The 23,317-nt window shown below is 35.8% G+C and overlaps 1 protein-coding gene across 1 annotated transcript in view; it reads left to right on the forward strand.

Annotated features, from left to right (window-relative positions):
- Positions 1-16,558, forward strand: part of NUS1 (NUS1 dehydrodolichyl diphosphate synthase subunit) — a 34,969-nt gene extending 18,411 nt beyond the window's left edge. The window contains 3 exon segments of the mRNA XM_003255621.3: positions 168-317; positions 9,672-9,771; positions 12,964-16,558. Coding sequence (XP_003255669.2) covers positions 168-317; positions 9,672-9,771; positions 12,964-13,054 — 341 coding nt within the window. The 3' untranslated portion in view covers positions 13,055-16,558.
- The last annotated feature ends 6,759 nt before the right edge of the window (positions 16,559-23,317 follow it).

A 23,317-nucleotide genomic window follows, 5' to 3' on the forward strand; every position in this document is an offset into this window, starting at 1 on the left:
AGAATAGCTAAGTATGTTTTGATATTGAAATTGAAGGGCTTAAACAATTCTTGTTTACTGTAAGAACTGTATGTTTATTTTGGTTTAACCTTGTATTTCTTAAACTGATTTTGAAATATACCCGGAAGAGAGCGTTTTTAAAATACATTGTTTGTTTTTTCTTCCAGTTTTAAATTGCCATTTGGCAGTGAAGGTGCTGTCTCCGGAAGATGGAAAAGCAGATATTGTAAGAGCTGCTCAGGACTTTTGCCAGTTAGTAGCCCAGAAGCAAAAGAGACCCACAGATTTGGATGTAGATACGTTAGGCAGTTTACTTAGTAAGTTTTTTTTATATATATACACATATATATGTATATGTATGTGTGTGTGTTTAGTTTTGTCACACAAGGATACAGTATGAAAGAAAATATTTGTTTGTTTCACACCATAAAGCCTGATTCTTTTGTTGTTAATACCTGTTAAATTTCTGAAATTTAAAGACCTATATGAAAATGGTTTCGAGACAATAAGATTTGTAGCCACTCACTTGCATGAGGATTTAATGGTAAAGGAGACGACCTTTGAGGATCTTTTTTGTAGTGGTGAATATTCTTGAAAATAGGACTTCTGCTTGTTAGCCTTCCTCTCCCTCTTCATAGTTTGAACTTTCCCATAACTTTGAACTTAATCTTTTTATGAGGTGATCCCAGGAATATAATCTTACTGTTACCGTGATTCCTTTTTAATTATTCTTTCTATTATGCTATACCAAATATACAACTGTATTTGTCATGTTATAGCAAATATAACTTTTTTTCTTGAGCTGTTTAAAAAAGCATTTGGTTTGCATATTCTCTCTAGAGAATTCCCTCTAGGACCTTTTTGCCGTAATGTCATGGTCCTTCTTGCTTACTAGCATTAGCCTTGATCCTTTTGAACAAAGACAATCTCTCTAGTAAATTCATGTTCATTAATAGCTTCTATAGGCATACAGTTTTAGACATTCATTCATTTTTTATTACTTAGAATATCCATTTACTTATTAATCATGCATTTTCAGGCTGGATGGGGTGGCTCACACTTGTAATCCCAGCACTTTGGGAGGCAGGTGGATCGCTTGAGCACAGGAGTTTGAGACCAACTTGTGCAACACAGCAAAACCCCATCTCTACAAAACATAAAAAATTAGCCAGGCTTGGTGGCTCACGCCTGTGGTCCCAGCTACTCAGGAGGCTGAAGCAGGAGTATAGTTTGAGTTCGAGAGGCAGAGGTTGCAGTGAGCCAAGATCGCATCAGTACACTCTAGCCTGGGTGACGGAGTGAGACCCTGTCTCAAAAAAAAAAGAAAAGAAAAAGAAATGCATTTTCTATCTTATTTACTTAACTCTCCATTCTTTGTTTCTTCCACTTTGACATGTGTCCGTCACAGAGCAAAGTCCATCTCCCACTTGGTTTCGTTAACTTCCTACTTTTGTTGACTACTTGCTTCTTACCCTACCCTGTCATTGCCTAATTATGTTCAGGCTCAGTGAGTAGTAGACCATTATGGGGCCTCTCTGCTCAGATGTTACTGGGATGTTGACTGTTTCCTGCACCCTCTGAGGCCCTAATAAGAGAATAATTTCATAAGGACATTGTAAAAGTTGATGGAGATCCAAAGATGACCTTCAGGTAGTCCATGGGAAAGCGCTAATGTTTATTAAGCCCAGGTATTGCCTTCAGGCATTGTAGGCTTAGGATAAATGAAAATATACACAATTCTTAACTCATGAATTTGACAGAAGCAAGCATTCTGAATACCATCACCCCCAAAGTTCCTTTGTGACTGCATTTAGTCACCACTCCTGCCCCCTAAACCAGCAACCACTGGTCTGGTTTCTGACTGTACTTTTGCTTTTTCTATAAATTTTATATAAAAGGAGTCATACAATATATAGTCTTTTATGTCTTGCTTTGTTTACTTACCGTAATATTTTTGAGGTTCATCTAGGTAAAATGCATTAGTTACTCATTATTTTTTATTGGTGAGTAGTATTTTCTAGATATACCACATTTTGCTTATGCATTCATCGGTTAATGCACATTTGGTTTGTTTCCAGTTTTTGAATAATGCTGTATGTCCATTTGTGTACAAGTTTTTGTGTGGATGTTTGTGTGTTTTCAAGAATTCAGAAAGTCAGAATTCTATCAGATAAATTTAACAAAGAGAGTGAACTAATCAAAAAGAATCAAGCAGAAATTCTGGAGTTGAAAATGCAGTTGACATACTGAAAATGCAGTTGACATACTGAAAATGCATCAGAGTCTCTTAATAGCAGAATTGATCAAGCAGAAGAAAGTTACAGCCTTGAAGATAAGCTATTTACAAATACAGAGAGGAGACAAAAGAATGAAACACACCTACAACATCTAGGAAAAAGCCTCTTGAGGGCAAATCTGAGTTATTGGCCTTAAAGAGGAGATACAGAGAGAGAACGAGATGGGTTACATTTATTCAAACCTAGAGAACTTCCCAAACCTAGAGAAAAATATCAGCATTCAACTACAGGAAGATTATAGAACACCAAGCAGATTTAACCGAAAGATGACTACTTCAAGGCATTTAATAATCAAACTACCAAAGGTCAAGGATTAAAAAAAAAAAAAAGGATCCTAAAAGCAACAAGAGAAAAGAAACAACATACAATAGAGGTTCAATATATCTGGCAGCAGACTTTTCAGTAGAAACCTTACAGGCTGGGAGAGAGTGGCATAACATATTTTTAAAAGTGCTGAAGGAAAGAAACTTTTACCCTAGAATAATAGTATATCCAGTGAAAATATCCTTCAAACACAAAGAAGAAACAGACTTTCCCAGACAAACAAAAGCTAAGAGATTTTATCAGCACCACACTTGCCCTGCAAGAAATGCTAAGGGGAATTGTTTAATCGAAAGGAAAAGATGTTAACGAGCAATAAATTGTCTGAAGGTACAACTCTCACTGGTAATAGTAAGTACACAGAATATTACAGAACTGTAACTGTGGTGTGTAAAACTGTCAAGTAAAAAGACTAAAAGATGACCCAGTCAATAATAATAACTAAAACAACTTTTCAAGACATAGTACAATAAGATACAAATAAAAACAACAGAAAGTTTTAAAATGGGGAGATGAATGTAAAGTGTACAGTTTTTATTAGTTTTCATTTTGTTTATTTGTTTATACAAGCAGTGTGGTAATCAGCTTAAAATAATGGGTTATAAGATAGTATTTGCAAGCCTCATGGTAACCTCCAATCAAAAAACTTACAAGAGATACACAAAAAATAAAAAGCAAGAAATTAAGTCATACCACCAGAGAAAATCACCTTTCCTAAAAGGACAGGAAGGAAGTAAAGAAGGAAGAGAAGACCACAAAACAACCAGAAAACAAACAACAAAATGGCAGGAGTAAGTCCTTATCAATAATAACATTGAATGTAAGCAGACTAAACTCTTCAAAAGACATACAGTGGGCGGATGGATGAAAAACAAGACTCAATGATCTGTTGCCTACAAGAAACACACTTCACCTATAAAGACACACAGACTGAAAATAAAGGGATAGAAAAAGCTATTTTATGCCAATGGAAACCCAAAAAGAGCAGGAGTTACTATGCTTATATCAGACAAAAGATATTTCCAGACAAAAACTCTAAGAAGAGACCAAGAAGTTCACTATCTAGTGATAAAGGGGTCATTTTAGCAAGAGGATATAACAATTGTAAATACATATGCACCCAACATTGGAGAACCCGGATATATAAAGCTAATATTAAAAGAGCTAAAGAGAGAGAGAGACCCGAATACAATAATAGCTGGAGACTTCAACACCCCACTTTCAACACTGGACAGATAGAGACAGAAAATCAACAAGAAACATTGAACTTAATCTTCACTGTAGACCAAATGGATCTAATAGATATTTACAGAACATTTTATCCAATGGCTGCAGAATATACATTCTCCTTGTCAGCGCATGAAACATTCGCAAGGAGAGACCATATGTTAGGCCACAAAACAAGTCTAAAACATTCACAAAAATTGAAATAATATCAAGCATCTTCTCTGACCACAATGGAATAAAACTAGAAATCAATAAGAGGAATTTTGGAAACTATACAAACACCTGGAAACTAATCAATATGCTCCTGGATTACCAGTGGGTCAATGAAAAAAGAAGGAAATAGAAAAATTTATTGAAACAAATAATAAAAATACAACATACCAAAACCTGTGGGATGCAGCAAAGCAGTACTAACAGGGAAGTTTAAAGATCAGAGTAGAAATGAATGAATTTGAAATGAAAAAGTGTATACAAAAGATCAAAAATTTGGTGGTGTTTTAGAAAAGATAAAATTGAGAAATCTTTAGTTAGACCAAGGAAAAAAACCAGAAGACCCAAATAAATAAAATCAGAGATGGAAAGGAGATATTGCAACTGATGTTACAGAAATTCAAAGGATCATTAGTGGCTGCTATGAGTAACTATATGCCAATCAATTGGAAAATCTAGAAGAAATAGATAAATTCCTAGACCTACAACCCACCAAGATTGAAACATGAAGAAATCCAAATCTCGAAGAGACCAATAATAAGTGATGAGGTTGAAGCTGAAGTAATAAAAAGTCTTAGAGCAGTGGAAACCTCAGGACTTGATGGCTTCATTGCTGGATTCTACCAAACATTTAAAGAAGAACTAATACCAATTCTACTCAAACTATTCTGCACAATAGAAAGGAGGGAATGCCTACAGATTCATTCTGTGAATCTAGTATTACCATGTTATCCAAACCAGACAAAGACACATCAAAAAAGAAAACTACAAGCCAGTATCACTGATAAATGTTCATGAAGAAATCCTCCACAAAATAATGGCAAACCAAATTCAACAATATATTAAAAAGATCATGACCAAGTGGGATTTATCCCAGGGATGCAAGGATGGTCGAACATACACAAATCAATGAGAATGATATATTGACAGTATAAAAGATAAAAATCATGATCATTTCAATTGGTAAGAAGCATTTGATAAAATTAAACACTTGCATGATAAAAACACTAAAAAATCTGGGTATAGGAACATACTACAACATAATAAAAGCCATATATGATGGACCCATAGCCACTATCTTTCTGAATGGGGAAAAACTGAAAGCCTTTCCTCCAATATCTGGAACACAAGGATGCCCACTTTCACCACTGTTATTTAGCATAGCACTGGCGGTCCTAGCTAGAGCAATCAGACCAGAAAAAGAAGGAAAAGGCATCCACATTGGAAAGGAAGAAGTCCTTTTTTGCAGATGATCTGATCTCAAATTTGGAAAAACCTAAAGATTCCACCAGACAACTATTAGAACAGATAAACACATTCAGTAAAGTTGCAGGATACAAAACCAATGTACAAAAATCAGGAGCATTTCTATATGTCAATAGTGAACAATCTGAAAAAGAAACCAAGAACAATCACATTTATAATAGGTACAAATAAAATTAAATATCTAGGAATTAACCAAAGAAGTGAAAGATCTCTACAATGAATACTGTGAAACATTGATGAGAGAAATTAAGGAGGACAGCCAAAAAATGTAAGCCTATTTCCTGTTCATGGATTGGAAGAAGAATCAATATTGTTAAAATGTCCATACTCCCCAAAGCAATCTGCAGTCAATGCAACTTCTATCACAATATCAATGACATTCTTCACAGAACTAGAAAAAACAATCCGAAAATTTATATGGAATCACAAAAAGACCCAGAATAGCCAAAGCTATTCTAAGCAAAAAGAACAAAACTGGAGGAATCACGTTACCTGACTTCCAGTTATACTACAGAGCTATACTTATAGTTACCAAAACAGCATGGTACTGGCATAGAAACAGACACAGACTAATGGCAGAGAATAGACAATCTAGAGACAAATGCATACATCTCCAGTGAACTCATTTTTTGACAAAGGTGCCCAGAACATACAATGGGAAAAACCAGTATCTTCAGTAAATGGTACAGGGAAAACTGGATATCCATATGCAAAAGAATGAAACTAGAACCCTATCTCTTGCCATATACAAAAATCAAATCAAAATGCATTAAAGACTTAAATCTAAGATCTCAAACTAAGCAACTACTACAAGAAAACATTGGGGAAGCTCTCTAGGACATTGGACTGGGCCAAACCCTGCAAGCACAGACAACCAAAGCAAAAATGAACAAATGAGATCACATCAAGTTAAAAAGCTCCTGCACAGCAAAGGAAACAGTCAGCAAAGTGAAAAGACAACACAGAGAATGGGAGAAAATATTTGCAAACTACTCATCTGACAAGGGATTAATAACTAGAATACATAAGGAGCTTAAGCAAATCTATAGGAAAAAGATCTAATCTGATTTTTTAAATGGGCAAAAGATCTGAATAGATATTTCTCAAAAGAATACATACAGATAGCAAATAGGTATATGTGAAGATGCTCAATATCACTGATCATTGGAGAAATGCAAATTAGACCTACAATAACATATTATCGTAAAAATGGCTTTTTTCTAAACAGGTAATAACAAATGCTAACGAGGATGTGGAGAAAGGGAATCCTTGTACACTGTTGGTGGGAATGTAATTGGTACAACCAGTGTGGAGAACAGTTTGGAGGTTTCTCAAAAAACTAAACATTGAGCTACCACATGATCCAGTAATCCCACTGCTAGGTATATACCAAAAAGAAAAGAATCTGAACTCCTATGTTTATTGCAGCACTGTTCACAATAGCCAAGATTTGGAAGCAACTGAAGTGTCCATCAGCAGATGAATCGATAAAATGTACATATGGACCACAGAGTAGTATTCAGCCATAAAAAGAACAAGATCCTGTCATTTGCAGCAACACGGATGAAACTGGAGGTTATTATGTTAAATGAAATAAGCCTGTCACAGAAAGACAACCATCACATGTTCTCACCTGTGGGAGCTAAAAATTAAAACAATTGAACTCATGGAGATAGAGAGTAGAAGATGGTTGCTAGAGGCTGGGAAAGGTAATGGGGGAGTGAGCCGGCGGGGAAGTGAGGCTGGCTACTGTGTACAAAAAAAAATTGAATAAGATTTTTTTTTTTTTCAAAGTTGTGTCTATTCAGGGTCCTTTGCATTTTTCTACAAATTTTGGGATTGGCTTTTTAATTTAAAAAAACTCTGCTGGGGTTTTGATATGGATTGAGTTGAATCTATAGCTCAATTTGGGGAAAGTTGCCATCTTCACAATATTGAGTCTTCCAGTTCATGAACATAGTATATTTCTCCATTTATTTGGGTTCTAATTTTCTTTTTTTTTTTTGAGATGGAGTCTTGCTCTGTCACCCAGGCTGGAGTGCAGTGGCGTGATCTCAGCTCACTGCAGACTCCGCCTCCTGGGTTTACACCATTCTCCTGCCTCAGCCTCCCGAGTAGCTGGGACTACAGGTGCCCACCACCACGCCTGGCTAATTTTTTGCATTTTTAGTAGAGATGAGGTTTCACTGTGTTAGCCAGGATGGTATTGATCTCCTGACCTCGTGATCCACCTGCCTCAGCCTCCCAAAGTGCTGGGATTACAGGCGTGAGCCACCACATCTGGCTGGGTTCTAATTTTCTTAAATAATATTTTGCAATTTCAGGTATAGAATTTCTACTTTTGTCAAATTTACTCCTAGGTATTCTTTTTGATGCTGTTGTTAATGGAATTATGTTCTTAATTTTCAGGTTGTTTGTTAATACTTAGAAATATACTTGTTTTTTAATACTGATTTTATATCTTGCAACCTTGCTAAGATACAAGTTCACCTAATCTAGTAGCTCTTTTTATAGAGACTTAGGATTTTCTAAATACAGGATCATGTTGTCTATAAATAAAGATTACTCCTGCTGTCTCTGCTCAGGTTATTTTTTTATTTTATATTTTAGTCTGGCGTATGTCTACATAACTTAGTGGTTAGCCAGTGATTTCTACAATGGTTATGCTTAGATACCTTAAATTTGTAAGGCTTCCATGATCTCTGGTATTGGAAACTGAATTTAAAGTTGCCACCAGTTCTCAAGTTTCATTGGCTTTTGATTTTCACTGGACTTTTCTTTCTGCCCTGTCCCCTACCCTGCTTCCCCTCCTAGTATGTATGTTATTTCCCAGTCGGCCATGGATATGTGAGAGTTTATCTGGGCCCTTATTTCCTGGATCTGACTGTTAAATTTCTTGCCATTGTATTAACTGGGGCTAAAACCTCAGGCAAGTAAAGCTGTGAGTTTTCCTATTTGTTCTCTTTTGAATTTCCCACCTTTAACTGTCAAACCATGGATTTTCATTGTTCCTTTTCCTTCTTGCCTACACCCTCCAGTTCCAAATTGAGTCCATATCTTTTGGCAGCAAGTAGCAAATCATCTAATTTTTGCTGTCAGAGCTATACTGGTAAAATGTAAGTTCTCTCCAGTTGATTGGGGTGGGCATTGGGAGCAGTCCCAGGCAAGAAGGCCATAGACCTTTGCCATTCTTACTGAAAGCTCTAGCTTTTTTTGTTGTTTTCTTTAAGAATAATTGTCCGCCTTTGGTCAGTATCTAGTGTTCTTGAATGGTTGGTTTTGTCCAATTTAACACGTTTTTTATAGAGAAGATTTGCCACCCTCTTTACATCACTATTGGTTTAGAGTTCCTTCTTGTCATTTTTTATGGAAGATAATTTATTGCTTCTTAGGTGATACAGGAATGTGTGTTCCTCTGCTTGGCCCATTCACTCTACCAGTATGGACTTTTAAAAGGACTTTGTTAGGGAAATAATTTTTTCAATATTACTGCTGGACAGGACTGCCTAATCCAGTCTCCTTATTTGACAAATGAAGGAATTTAGCACTGGAGAGATTGTATAACAGACAAGTTAGTGGCAAAACTGAGGATATTAACAACTATTGGATTAGTCTCTTGGATTATAGTATCTTTTTTCTATTCTCTTCAAATTTTATTTTTAAGCTATTGAAATACCCTTAACCTTTTTTTCCCCAAGTCAGGTCTCATATGGAAACCAGTTCATGAAAGTGATAAAAATTGACCTTGCCCTTGTTGAAGCAGGTGCTTGGTCTCCTTTTCCTCTCTGAGGCTGCTCTGGCTCTGGGGAGACTGAAGACATTTGTAGTGTATGGCTAGGAATTGGTCTTTTTGGGTTCATAGCTGTAAAATGAGGTGCATGAGGGAAGGAAGGAGAATAGATACTTTTTAAATTTCCTTTTCATCTCTGAAGTTATTCGATTCTGTGGCCAGAATCAAGCAGTCATGGCTTTAGAACTGTAGTACCTTTCCCAGGATTCCAAGAGAACACCTACATTGAGTCTTAAAAGATATATGTGATTTTGGGGGCACCTATTGGGTATAGTGTGGGAGGTGGGTTACCCTTTCTTATCAGGTAATCAATCCAGTTAAACCGACTTTTGAGAAAACTTCCACATTTGGAATGAGCATAGGTATTAAAGTATGTATTACAGAGTTGGGGGTGGGGCATGGAGACATACAGATAAAACTTCTGAAGAAAACAGGTAGTTTAAGAAACCAATTTGATTAATACATTTTGCCCTTGATCTGTGTGTTTCTGTGTGTGTGTGTGTGTGTGTGTGTGCACATGCAGTGCATGTTAAGTTCATGTGTATTTATTTATTTCCAAGGTTCAAATGGTTGTCCTGATCCTGATTTAGTATTGAAGTTCGGTCCTGTGGACAGCACATTAGGCTTTCTTCCCTGGCACATCAGATTGACTGAGATTGTGTAAGTAATTAAAAGCGTACTGACTTTGTTTAGATTCAGCAAGTGTTTCTTGAGCTCAGCACCGTACTAGATCTGGTGGGGATTTCCAAAGAATTATAATACTGGATCCTTTACCTCAGTTATTTCACAGTACCACTGGTAAAATAAAGTCATACATAAATGAGTTAGACACAAGAGAGTGTATAGTTGTGCAGATGTTTGGTGTTGCCACTAATTACCTTAGGAGATCAGGAGTCAGAGATAACTGTAAAGGGTGTGGCTTGATCCGCAGATATATAAAATGGGTACAGTTTTCTTATTTAGAGAAAAGGCGAAAAGGGGGGAAAAAGAAAACCTGGGGTGTGTTTTAAAGAAATAAGGAACTAGCCACACCGGAGCAGACAGTGTTAGGCAGTAGTATGAGATGAAATCAAATAGTTCAGAGGTGTCAAGGCTCAGAAATCTTTAAATGCCAGCATAGGAATGTGTATAGTGGTAGGCAGGCAATAGGAAACGTGTTGAGCCTGTATATTATGTGGGAATAGTGATTTTGGAAGATTTGTTTAGCAGCTTATGCACTAGAGTGGATTGGATTTGGGAAGGGATGAGATTAAAAAGACAAGTGAAGAGGCCATAACTATAATTTAAGGGAGAATACATTGAAGAGAATGAAATTGCTTATTTAGAACAGTTTAAGCAAACTTTTTCTGTAAAGGGCCAGATAGTAAATATTTTAGGCTTTTCAGGCCGTATAGTCACTTGCAACTGCTCCTGTCTATTGCAGTGCTATAGCTAAACAACCATGGATGATATGTAAACAAGCGTGACCGTGTTCTGATAAAATTTTGTTTACAAAAACAAGTATCAGGCTCCTGGGCTGTATTTGCTGACCCGTAATTTAGAATAAAGGAGAGACATAGTAGCCTTAAAATATATTTAAATGCTGGGTCTTGGAGAATACTACAAATTCTCTCTCATGACAAGTATTTACCAAGTATAATCGCAGGCATAGCACTTTACTAATTGTGATAAAATTAGAGAAGAGATGAAATGACTCCTAAATTTTTAAGCTTAAGTGACTATGATATTATTGAGAGGAAACCAGAAAGTGAAGGGAATATTCATTTTTGAAGGGAAGATGCAGATGATTTTGAGGCCATAGTCTATTTGGATGGATACACTTAGTGTAGAACAGATAAAGATGTAGAATTGATGCTTGAGTGAGAAGTCAAGGCTAAAGATGTATGTTTGGGGATCATCATAACCTAGGAAGTAGTTGAACCTATGAGAATATAGAGTATCTCTCCAGGGTGTATGAAGGGGTCTTTTAAGCTTGCGGGCAGGAGGGACAAAGTATGAAAAAGAGAAGAGAACATGTAGCATGTTAGAGCTGGAAAGGACTCTAAATCATCTGGTCCCACCTTCTCATTTTATAGATAAGGAAAATAGGGAAGAGAAGACATTGTTCAAGCTTGTCACAAAGTGAATTAGAACCCAGATCTCCAGACTCAGAGTTTCTTTATGGTGGGAGTATGTTTCTCTTACCTGGTTTTCTCCAAGGGTTTTCAAGTCATTTCAGGTGGTCTCCAAGTATGGCAGCAGTGACGCCGTGTACAGTTGGGAGTGGTTTGGAGGGAAGAACAGAAGGATTTTGGTTTGAATCTTGACTGTGCAGCTCAATAACGTGACTTTGGAAAGTCATTTAAACTTCTTTATATTTGTACAAAGGGCATGTTAATGTGGAGTTGAGAATTTAAATCTGATAATGGACAAGATACGAAGCACATAACAGGCTCTTCCTTTGACCTATGTACATGTCTATGATAGCTATATCACATTATACTGAGGTTTGCTTTGTATTTGTGTACCCTCTACGAGACTGAGCACTATGATGGCAGGGAAAATGTGTTAATCATAATACAGAGAAGGGAAGGGTGGAGTTCTGACAGAACAGACTGAGAAATAGCAACAGAGCTTCTGAGGCATCGAGGGGTAGTGGCACTATATTTATTGAAGAGTCGTAGGAGATGAGGTTGATTGAAGGGGTAAGATGAGGAAGACTTAGGAAAGTTGAGAGTTTGAGGACATTTGAAGCAAGCTTTAGCAAGAATGCATTAAATTTGTTCTTTGAGCATATTATTTCAGAGGCGTGAATAAGACTTAAGATTGATAGAGATTATTAAGAGATGATGAGGAATTAGAAGTGGGTGACTTATTTCAGAACTTCTGGCAGTCTGAGGAAGAATAAAGAAAAGTATAGCTAAAGACGGGCAGGAGTCCTTTCAAGGTAGGTTTGTTCACTCTTTTTTTGTGGTGCCTGTGACTATAGGACTCTGACTGTGACTCTTCTATTCTGACCAGGTGTTTGACCATGATACTATTTGGAATTCCTAGATTATATTTGGAATTCCCACATTATAAAGCTACATAAATTATAGATGTTTTTCATGTTACTTACTGAAAATTAATAGTTACTTCTAATACATAAAAGGGAACCCTCTGATTATGTATTCAGTCTATCTTTAAAGTGCTTATTTTCACACTGTAATTGCCCTTGAATAATTGGAAATGGTGGAGATAAGTGTTGATTTCTAGGTTGCTCACAACATGGCTACAATATTTCATCATGTTTGGATGCTGTGTGGCTCTGCCCAACCTTAAGCATGGCTTACCTAAACTAAGTAATATTGGCTTTACTCTGACCAGGAGAAATTCTTTAATGGATTTGAATGAGATCCTTTATACATAGATCTCTAGCTTTGCATTAATCTGAGCTTGCGCTTTAACAAGTTATGAATCTCTCATTACTAGTTGCTTTTCTTGTGGAAAAAGAGGCATATTAATTTTTTACTTGAACTCTTTCACAATGAGCTGAACAATCTTAGTAGAAATTGTTTGGCATATTCTGCTTATAATTTACCCTCAGAGCAGAGGGAATACCTATCTTCAGTGAACACTCGTCAATAAACAGTGAGTGCCATACCCCTCGGTGCCTCAGAGGCTCTCTGCTATTTCCCAGTCCGTTCTGTCAGGGCCCCACCCTTTCAGTCTACATATTATGATTAAGACATTTTCCGTGCCTGTCATGGTGCTGTCTGGTGGAGGGTAATTTGGTGTATTCTATTCTTAACCTCTTTTTGGTCCTTATCTTCTGGTTCCCCCTACATTACAGTGTATATCTAATTGCTTTTTTCCCCCATGTTTTCTTTTCAGCTCTTTGCCTTCCCACCTAAACATCAGTTATGAGGACTTTTTCTCTGCCCTTCGTCAATATGCAGCCTGTGAACAGCGTCTGGGAAAGTAGTGGTCATTGGTTGCATAATTTGATTTGAGGCTTGTGGAGGAAAGGACCCAAGTGACTCTGATGTTTACAAAGCACCTATGAAACCCTGTACACACCTAGTTCATAATCCTCATAATTTATCAACAAACACAAAAAAGTGTCTTACTTGAGAGTGAGTGTGTGTGTGCGTGTGCACACATGTGCACGTTTGTATGTATGGAAATAAACATAAATGGGGACGTATTGGAGAAGGAAATACATAGACCTACAACTTTGAGCAAATAGCAGCGATGTTTTAGGAACTGAAATGTCACACTTAAAGTCTTCAGCCCAGCTACTTCCCTATTTTTGTGGGGAGAAGAGGGCCTGATTAGAACTGTTCTGGTTGTGTTTGGCGGGAGGGGAATAATTTTTGTTCAGTCCTTCTTAGTGACCAAACTTTAATTTTTAAGAATAATATATTGACTTACTGAACTGAAGCATTCTGAGTTGAAAGGAGCTCTAGAGGAGTGGAGTTCTGTGTTGCTCACATGTTAAAATCTTGCTCACCTTCAGAGCAGAGGGAATACCTATCTTCAGATATCCGTCCATTTTCATCTCTTAATTGTAGTCAAACAGTGTGACTTGAGAGTGTTGCTCTGGTGTCTGTATTCTGGGTTCTGAAGATTATTTGAAAAATAACTCACTACATTGAAATGCAGACTTTTAAAAATTTAAATATTGGATTAGGCAGTCAAAAAAACCAAGCAAGCATAAAAGGTCAATAAGTTGTAATCGTGATAGTGAAGGTGGAAAACTTATTATAAATGGAAAGAAAGTTTTGATTTCCTTTATTGTTTGATGGGCAGTATGCCATATTATACCCAAAGTTCGTTTAAAAAATATTTCCATCAACTATTTTTATTTAAAATAAACATTTGAGGGAAGTTACCAAGGCATATTTTTTCCTCAAAAGTAACCTGTTCCTCTTTGGAATAGCACATTTTAGGGGCATGGTTAATACCTGAGATTTTTACTCAGTAAATCCTGACGGTTACTGTGTGTAAAATATCTTTAGGATTGAAGGCCTCTGTGGGGAATAAAATATTACCAAAGTCTATAAAAATAAATTTTACATGTTCTCTTTTATGACAGAGCAGCACTGGTTCTGTTATTTTTAAAATGAATAATTGATTTCTTGATAGGTGTTTAATATTTCTTCCCTTACTGCTGATTCTTAGATAGAAACCATTCTTTATATTTGATAAACTGTTTTCAGAAAACCCTTATCAACAAGTATACAATACTTATCTAAAACTATACATTTAGAATGGTGCAGTTTAATACTAGATCTCAGAAGTTTGAAAAATAGCAAAGAAGACTGGATTTGGAAAGCGTGGTCTACAATTGCTTGTCAAATTCTGAAGCTATGAAGAATAAATGTTTCAACTTTGGATTATGAAACCCCATTTATGATTTTTTAAATACACTTGAAATAAAAATGATTAAACTAAATTTTGGTCCAGTGACATTACTTTGCACTGCATAATCCATTATACGTTGTACGACTTTTTTTTTTGTTTTAATTTATTACTGAGAGTTTTGTGTGAAGCTACAGCATATCTAATCAGAGAATTTCTGATTCCTTATACTGTGATTATGTTATATTGAGGCATTTGTAGTGCAGCTTAAGACTGAATTTATGCCTTTTGTAAACATGATAGGTATAAATGTCTTATAAACGTTCTGGAGTATGTATAGCTTTAATGAATGAAATTTAATGGACCTGATTAAAATGAAGGGATTTAATCTTTGTTAAGTTAGTCAAATAAATTACCTACTGGAATGTAGCCCAAGCCAGTAAAGGTTTAATATTTGCATTTTCATGCTTTTATTTTCTCCTTCCATTCATAACTATATACTTGAAAGTACATCTGTAGCCTATGATTTGAGTCTCTTGAAGTTCTAGGAAGAGGCAAACTACAAACTACTAGGATTATGATTTCAGATATAGTCATTCCAGAACCTTCTCTTTATGAGTTCACCTGCTAGTACAATCTCCACAACTTGAATGGCATTGGTTGTTCCTGCCAAAAGCATCACAAGTTGTACATCATCAAGGCTCCCTTTGCACTCCCAAGAAGAACTGGTAATTTTAAACAAAAGTATGTCTTTATTTGTATTGGAAAATATTGTCTTTAAATTGTTTCTTGTTGACACTCCCCACAATGGAAAAATTACCGAATTAAACCTGTTTTATGGATGGCAGCTTGGAGCATAGCAAGAAGTTGGAGGATTTGAATTCCATTCCTAGTTCTCATTGTGTTTTGTTTCTTAAAACTATAATAATCGGTTACTGTTATAAAGTTTAAAAGGTGGTTTTAATGTGAATAGCAAATTCTGGTATATCATGACTAATGCTTAAGAATGCCTGTCTTTGAGAGGAAGGTGTTATAATATTAATGAACAGTGCCAAATACACTGTGCATATCTGCAATTTAATCTTTGAATGTATGTTACTGGATTAGCTCCCTTCTCCTGTGTGATGGTACCATGCATAGAGTCAATCAAATCCTTGTGATGTTTTGTATGGACTTTGACAACATGTAAATAATGTGTAAAGCCAGTTTTTATGATTAAGGAATCAAATTTATTGAATTTTATTATTGAAAGTTGAAACTTAACATGTATGAACAAAAACCAATAAAAGAATATACTCTTTTCATTGACTATAGTATTATGTGAATGCTACATTTATTCTGAACACTTAGGGGCTGCAAAAATGTAATAAGAAATGCATATGACTAGATAGCAATACTGTTTTTTTTAGGTGGTATGCTCTTGATTGAAATATATTCTCACTTTTACCAGGTTAAACATTTGAAATCTTACAATGTTACTTGCTTTTTGATAGATAATAGTGAAATAAATTCAGCTTTGCCATTGCTAGAGTTGTCAAAATTCCACAGTAATTAAAATTTGAATTTTCACCAAATATGAAATTTCCAAATTAAAAACGTATATGTGTACCCTTTTAAAAAGGACTTTGATAGTTCTTGTCAAATGAGAAAATTTAAAGGTAAGAGTTACGGTTTGTCTTATGCTGCATAGACTATTCACCTCCTAACTTGAAGGTCTAATCATAAGACAATTTTTTTTTGCGCATAATTTTCATCTAAAATTAAGTTTACCAAAGGTAAATAACTGCTTACTAGAAACTTCCTTTAGAAAAAATTACTATAAAGTTCAGGACCGTTTGAAATAAAACCCAGGAAACAAGATTAATGTGAGCAGTTCTCCAAGATCCTAACTGGTAGGACATAAACTATGATACAATGGATAGGAAAAGGTAGTGCAAAAAGAATTTCTTAAGATTTAAAAAATACACTTTTCATTATAGGAAAAAGAAGATTCAGAGAAACAAAGGAATGTAACATTATTGATTACATTTTTGGTGATCACCGAGAATTTTTTGTACTTATATTTTAAAAAATGTATTCTACTGTAACAAGTTAATAAAGAGATTTTTTTAAAAAACTATAAACTAGAAATTGAGAGTCTTGCATTCTCTTTTGTATTTGATTATTGTGTCTGGATTAAATTACAATAGAACATAAAAATAAAATGTTTTAAAAAATAGTCCACATTCAGTTATTCTTAATATTTAATGTTGGCCCAAATTCTTCAAATAATTTTATGCTCATCTCTTCTCTCCCTCATCTAGGGATTCAAGGACCGTTAAGTTAATTTTAGCATGACGTATCCAGATGATTGCAACAAATAAAATTAAATGTACTCTGAGGTCAAACTATTAGCAATATCTGCTATTGACTGTTTATAGTCCCCTTTATAGTCATTAGTATTAGTAATTTAAGTTGCTGTTACGAGGACAAGAAAAATGGCTTGGAAAAGGCAATCCTGGAAAAAAATGAAAAATTCAGAATATGGATAAATGCTAACAGCATAGTTCTATCCTTGAATAATGTTTCCATTCCAATAAAGATTTGTTTCAATTGCTATATCTTATGGATTTGGTTCTATGAGTGCTTTATTTTAATAAATGTGTATTTTTCAGTGTTAATTATCAGTAACAGCTATACTTAATAACTGCCTTAAATTTCTTCTTTTTTTTTAGAGATGAGATCTCACTATATTGCCCAGGCTAGGCTTGAATTTGGTCTCAAGTGATCGTCCCACTTCAGCTTCATGAGTAGCTGGGCTGACAGGTTGTGTGCCACCACGCCAGGCAAATTTTTTATTTTACTTGAAATAGAAGTAGATATAGGTAATGATAATAGTAACCAACTGTTGTCACCATGTATTTTAATTAGATTTCAGACAATTAGAAAATGGGACATCCAGAAAAATGTGGAAGCTACTTACCTGGGGATGTTTGACATGGCATTCATTTTTCTAGTGCAGTGGTTCTCACCTGGAGTGATTTTGCCCCCCAGTGGACATTTGACAACTGGAGACATTTTTGTCACAACTCAGGAGGTATACTAGTGGTATCAAGTGGGACGAGGCCAAGGATGCTGCTAAACATGCTGCAATACACAGGACAGCCCTTGCAACAAAGAATTAGCCTCAAATGTCAGTAGTGCTAAGTCTCAGAATCTTTGGTCTAGTGTGATTTCTATAATTTTGTCACTTAATTTGTGGGAAGGTGGGGTGGTACTGGATGTTGCCTAAAATTTATCCTATAGGTTAATTTTTTAAAACATCAGATTTATTTAGAATTCATTCTAGATCCTAGAGATAAAATATATGTGCATATTTTAATTGTATGAAATGATATATTAACATTTGCCCACTCATTAATTATATTCATTATGTTCACATTTATCTTTGACATTTGACCTACCAGTTTTCCAAAGTCTATTGGTTTGTTGTCTTAAGTTTATTTGAAAGAAAATGTGTTCTTTGACAGATAGTAATGTTTTATCTGTGTACAAAGTTATGAGAAATCTCATGCTTCAGATAACCCATTGTGTAAACATTAAATTAGTAGTTTCTCCCATTCATTCTGTAGGTAATTGTGATTTCCACAGTTTAATGAGACAGGGTCTCACTCTGTCAACCAGGCTGGAGTGCAGTGGTGCAATCTCTGACCCCCAGGCTCCCACCTTGGCCTTCTGAGTAGCTGGGACCACAGGTGCACATTATCAGGGGAACCTGCCCCCGATAATTCTTCATGGGTTCTTTTCTATTTTCCCTAAGTGTCAGCTGGTCTGAGAAAGGGAAAGAGTACAAAAGAGAGAAATTTTAAAGCTGGGTGTCTGGGGGAGACATCACATGTCGACAGGTTCCGTGATGCCCCCCAAGCTGCAAAACCAGCAAGTTTTTATTAGTGATTTTCAAAAGGGGAGGGAGTGTACGAATAGGGTGTGGGTCACAGAGGTTACCATGCTTCACAAGGTAATAAAATATCACAAGGCAAATGGAGGCAGGGTGAGATCACAGGACTGGGGCGAAATTAAAATTGCCAGTGAAGTTTCTGGCACGCATTGTCATTGATAACATCTTATCAGGAGACAGGGTTTGAGAGTAGACAACGGTCTGACCAAAATTTATTAGGCAGGAATTTCCTCATCTTAATAAGCCTGGGAGCACTATGGGAGACTGGGGCTTATTTCATCCCTTATCTACAACTGTAAAAGACACATCCTTAGAGTGGCCATTTTAGAGGCCTATCCCTAGGAACACATTTTCTTTCTCAAGGATGTTCCTTGCTGAGAAAAAGAATTCAGTGATATTTCTCCTATTTGCTTTTGAAAGGAGAAATATGGCTCTGTTCCGCCTGGCTCTCAGGCAGCCAGACCTAATGGTTATCTCCCTTGTTCCCTGAACATCGCTGTTATCCTGTTCTTTTTTCACGGTGCCCAGATTTCATATTGTTTAAACAATTTGTGCAGTTAATGCAATCACCACAGGGTCCTGAGGCGACATACACCCTCAGCTTACGAAGATGACGGGATTAAGAGATTAAAGACAGGCATAGGAAATCACAAGGGTATTGATTGGGGAAGAGATAAATGTCCATGAAATCTTCACAATTTATGTTCAGAGATTGCAGTAAAGATAGGCGTAAGAAATTATAAAATACTAATTTGGGGAACTAATAAATGTCCATGAAATCTTCACAACTTATGTTCTTCTGCCATGGCTTCAGCTGGTCCCTCTGTTCGGGGTCCCTGACTTCCTGCAAGACAACACCATGCCTGGCTATTTTTTTTTTTTTTTTGTAGTTTTGGAAGAGACAGGGTCTCGCCATGTTGCCCAGGCTGGTCTCAAGCAGTCTGCCTGCCTCAGCTTCCCAAAGTGTTGGGATTACATGCGTGAGCCACTGCGCCAGGCCAAAAATGATCTTTAAAATGTGTGTTTGTAACACAACTATGGCTTGTTTTTGAGGTCACATCTCCAAGAACAGACTAAATCACTGTTAAATTTCTTTACCTGTTGTTTTTAAATAATTCATCTGGTGGTCTTTTTTTAGCCTTCTGAAAGCACAACATTGATTGAGATGGTTTCAACCTTCTGTGATTTCCACAAATAAGTAATTAGAGTGTTTTTTTATAAAGGAATTTTGCTTGCCCTGGAGATAGATGACTTTTCTAGGGGTTAATAAGAGGGAAATAAACCTGCTATTGTTCAGGTACGTACGAGATGTAAATGTATATGAGAAACTAGTCCTCATAACTGTCATTGACTGGAGTGTGCAGGGGACACCAAATGTAAAGACTCCAGGAGATTAATAGGAAAGTACAGAAAATGTCCAGGCAAATGATTTCATTAAATATTAATTTATGAGTTACTTGGAAGCTGAAAGCTATCTATACATGAGTATGCAGAATATCAAATTGGTTGCAAATCCAAACTCTATCAGATATACTATAAGGTATTAGATGCCTATAGATGTTAAGACCAGCTACAATGCTCATAGCATATCAGTTGGTGATGCCTTTAAAGGAAATAATCAGTTTCCCTACTGCCTACTCTTCTGAGCACTGGAAGAAAAAAGCAAAGTTAACAAAATGAGCCTGTGTGCTTCAGAATTTGGATTTTTGTCAATTAAAAGGAGAAATAAGTATTACACATAAAACAGCACTACTTAGTTACTAAAATGGTGATTATGTCCAAGAATTCTCTATTTTAAAAAAATCTAATGTCCAAAAAGATGAACTTAGCTCTTGGTAGTTAAGCATGCTGCAAGGAGGCCTTCTCTAACTCATGTTAACATCATTTTTTCCTACCCCCAAATTCCCTGCCCTGTGTGAAGAAAAAAAAAGTTTATTCCTTTTACTCCTTATCACAAGTAATAAGTAAGTTTACTCCCTATCACAAGCAAGCCTCACATTGTACCTCTGATACTATTTCTTCCTCTTTTCAGGATTTTTTTTTTTCCCTTCCAGTCTCTGTGCTATATTCTTCCCCTCAGCTACAGGTATTTTAGGTTTTTAACCTTTCTAATTCCTCGAGTCATGGCATCTCTCCTTTTCCCGCCACTGTTAAACGTCTTGAAAGCCTTTACCTATCTCCTTGTTTCCTCAGAATTCCTGATCCTCTTACCCTGCTCCCATATTACTTATCACTTTCTAACATATTATTGTATTTACTTATTAAGCTTATTTTTTAATAGCCTGCCTCTTACTAGAATGTGAGCTCAAACTCAGGGCAGGAATTTAAAAAAAAATTGATTGAATTGACACATAAAACTTTGGTATTTGTATTGAATACAACATGATGTTTTGATATATGTGTACATGTAGAATGGCTAAATTGAGCTAACTAATGTGCATTAACTCACTTTTTTTGTGATGAGAACATTTATAATCTATTCTCAGTGATTTTCAAGATGACAATACATTCTTATGAACTATAGTCACCATGTTGTACAATAGATCTCTTAAACCTATTTGTCCTGTTTAACTGAAATTTTGTATTCTTTGACCAACAGCTCCCTAACTGCCTCCATCCACTTTCCCACACCCAGCCCCTGATACTTACGAGTCTACTTCTTATGAGTTCAACTTTTTTAGATTCGACATGTAAGTAAGATCATTTGGTATTTGTCTTTCTTTGCTTGGTTGGTTTCATTTAACATGATGTTTTTTAGGTTCATCCATGTTGTTCCAAATACCAGGATTTTTGTCTTTCTAAAGGCAAATGGTATTGCATTATGTATATATACCACATTTTCTTTATCTGTTCATCCATTGAACATTTAGGTTGATTCCATGTCTTGGCTATTGTGAATAATGCCGCAATTAACATGGAATGCATATGTCTCTGACATACTGATTTCATTGCATTTGGATAAATACCCAGCAGTGGGATTGCTGGATCATGGTAGTTATATTTTTATTTTTATTTTTTTGTTTTTGGAGACAGAATCTCACTCTGTTGCCCAGGCTGGAGTGCAGTGGCGTGATCTCAGCTCACTGAAACCTCCACCTCCTGGGTTCAAGCAATTCTTCCAAGTAGCTGGGATTACAGGCACCCGCCACCATGCCTGGCTAATTTTTTGTAGAGATGGGGTTTTGAAATGTTGGCCAGGCTGGTCTCGAACTCCTCACCTTGGCCTCCCAAAGTGCTGGGATTACAGGTGTGAGCCACCATGCCCAGCCCTATTTTTAATTTTTTAAGGAACCCTCACTGTTTTCTATACTAATTTACCTTCCCTTAACAGTGTAAAAAAATTCTGTTTTCTCCACATCTGCCTCCCAACACTTTTTTTTTGATACGAACCATTCTAACAGGTGCGAAGTGATATCTCATCATGATTGTAATTTGCATTTCCCTGATGACTAGTGATGTTGACCATTTTTTCATGTACCTGTTGGCCATTCGTATGTCTTTTAAGAAATATCTATTCAGGTCTTTTGCTCACTTAAAATCCAGTTATTTGTTTTCTTGCTATTGAGATATTTGAGTTCTTTATATATTCTGGATATTAACCATTTATTCGATATATGGTTTGCAGACATTTTCTCCCATTTCATATGTTGTCTCTTCAACTCTTGATTCTATGGCTGTGCAGAAGCTTTTTAGTTTGATGTAATCTTATTTGTTTTTGCTTTTGTTGCCTATGCTTTTGGAATCATATATAAAAAAATCATTGCCCAGACCAATGCCATGAAGAGCTTTTCCCTTATGTTTTTCTCTTAATAGTTTTACAGTTTCAGGTCTTATGTTTAAGTCTTCAATCCATTTTGAATTGATTTTTGTATACGGTGGGAGATGAGGGTGTAATATTGTACACGTGGATATCCAGTTTTCCCAGCACCATTTATTAAAGATTGTTCCATCTCCATTGTGTGTCCTTGACACTTTTGTCTAAAATTAACCAACCATAAGTGTATGGATTTATTTCTGGGCTCTTTGTTCTGTTCCATTGGCCTATGTGTCTGTTTTTATGCTGGTACCATGCTGTTTTGATCACTATATATAACTTTGTAGAGTATTTTGAAGTTGGTAATGTTATGTCTCCAACTTTGTTCTTTTTGCTCAGAATTTCATTGGCTTTTCACAGTCTTTGTGGTTCCATATGAATTTTAGGATTTTCTTTTTCTATTTCTGTGAAAAATGTCATTGCATTGAATCTGTAGATCACTGGGAAGTGTGGACATTTTAACAATATTAATTCTTCCAATTCATGAACATGGGATAGCTTTTTGTTTATTTGTGTCATCTTCAATTTCTTTTATCAGTGTTGTGTAGTTTTCACTTTACAGGTGTCTCACCTCTTTGGTTAAATTTATTCCTAAGTATTTTTTTTTTTTAGTATTGTAAGTGGGATTTTTTTTTTTAATTAAAATTTTGCATTGGTATTCTTAAGTGAGGTAGGTCTAAAATTTTCTGTCCTTTGCAGTATAATTCAGGTTTGGAATCAATGTTATGTTTTCTTTATAAAAATTAATGGAAAGTTTTTTCCTCTTTTAGAAGTGTTTAAATAGCACTGGGAGTATTTGGTTCTTGAAGATTTGGTAGAATTCCCCTCTGAAACCATCTAGGGCCGGTGCTAGTTAGGTTAGTTTTTGATAAGTTTTTACATTTCAATTTTTACTTTCTATCTTGTCAAATTTGATAAGAGATATTTTCTGAGGAAATATCTGTTTCATCTAGGTTTTCAAATTTATTTGGAAAGATATGTATTAAGCAGTCTCTCATTTTTTAAAATATAGCATTTGTTTCAAAGTCATTTTTCCCTCTTTATTTCCTGTTTTGTGTGTTTGTGTTCTCCCTGTCATCTCTTCCCTCCCCACTTTGACTGGTTAACTAGTGACCATGTATTTTGTTGATGAA

The sequence above is a fragment of the Nomascus leucogenys genome, chromosome 3, assembly GCF_006542625.1.
Source record: "Nomascus leucogenys isolate Asia chromosome 3, Asia_NLE_v1, whole genome shotgun sequence".
Classification (NCBI taxonomy): domain Eukaryota; kingdom Metazoa; phylum Chordata; class Mammalia; order Primates; family Hylobatidae; genus Nomascus; species Nomascus leucogenys.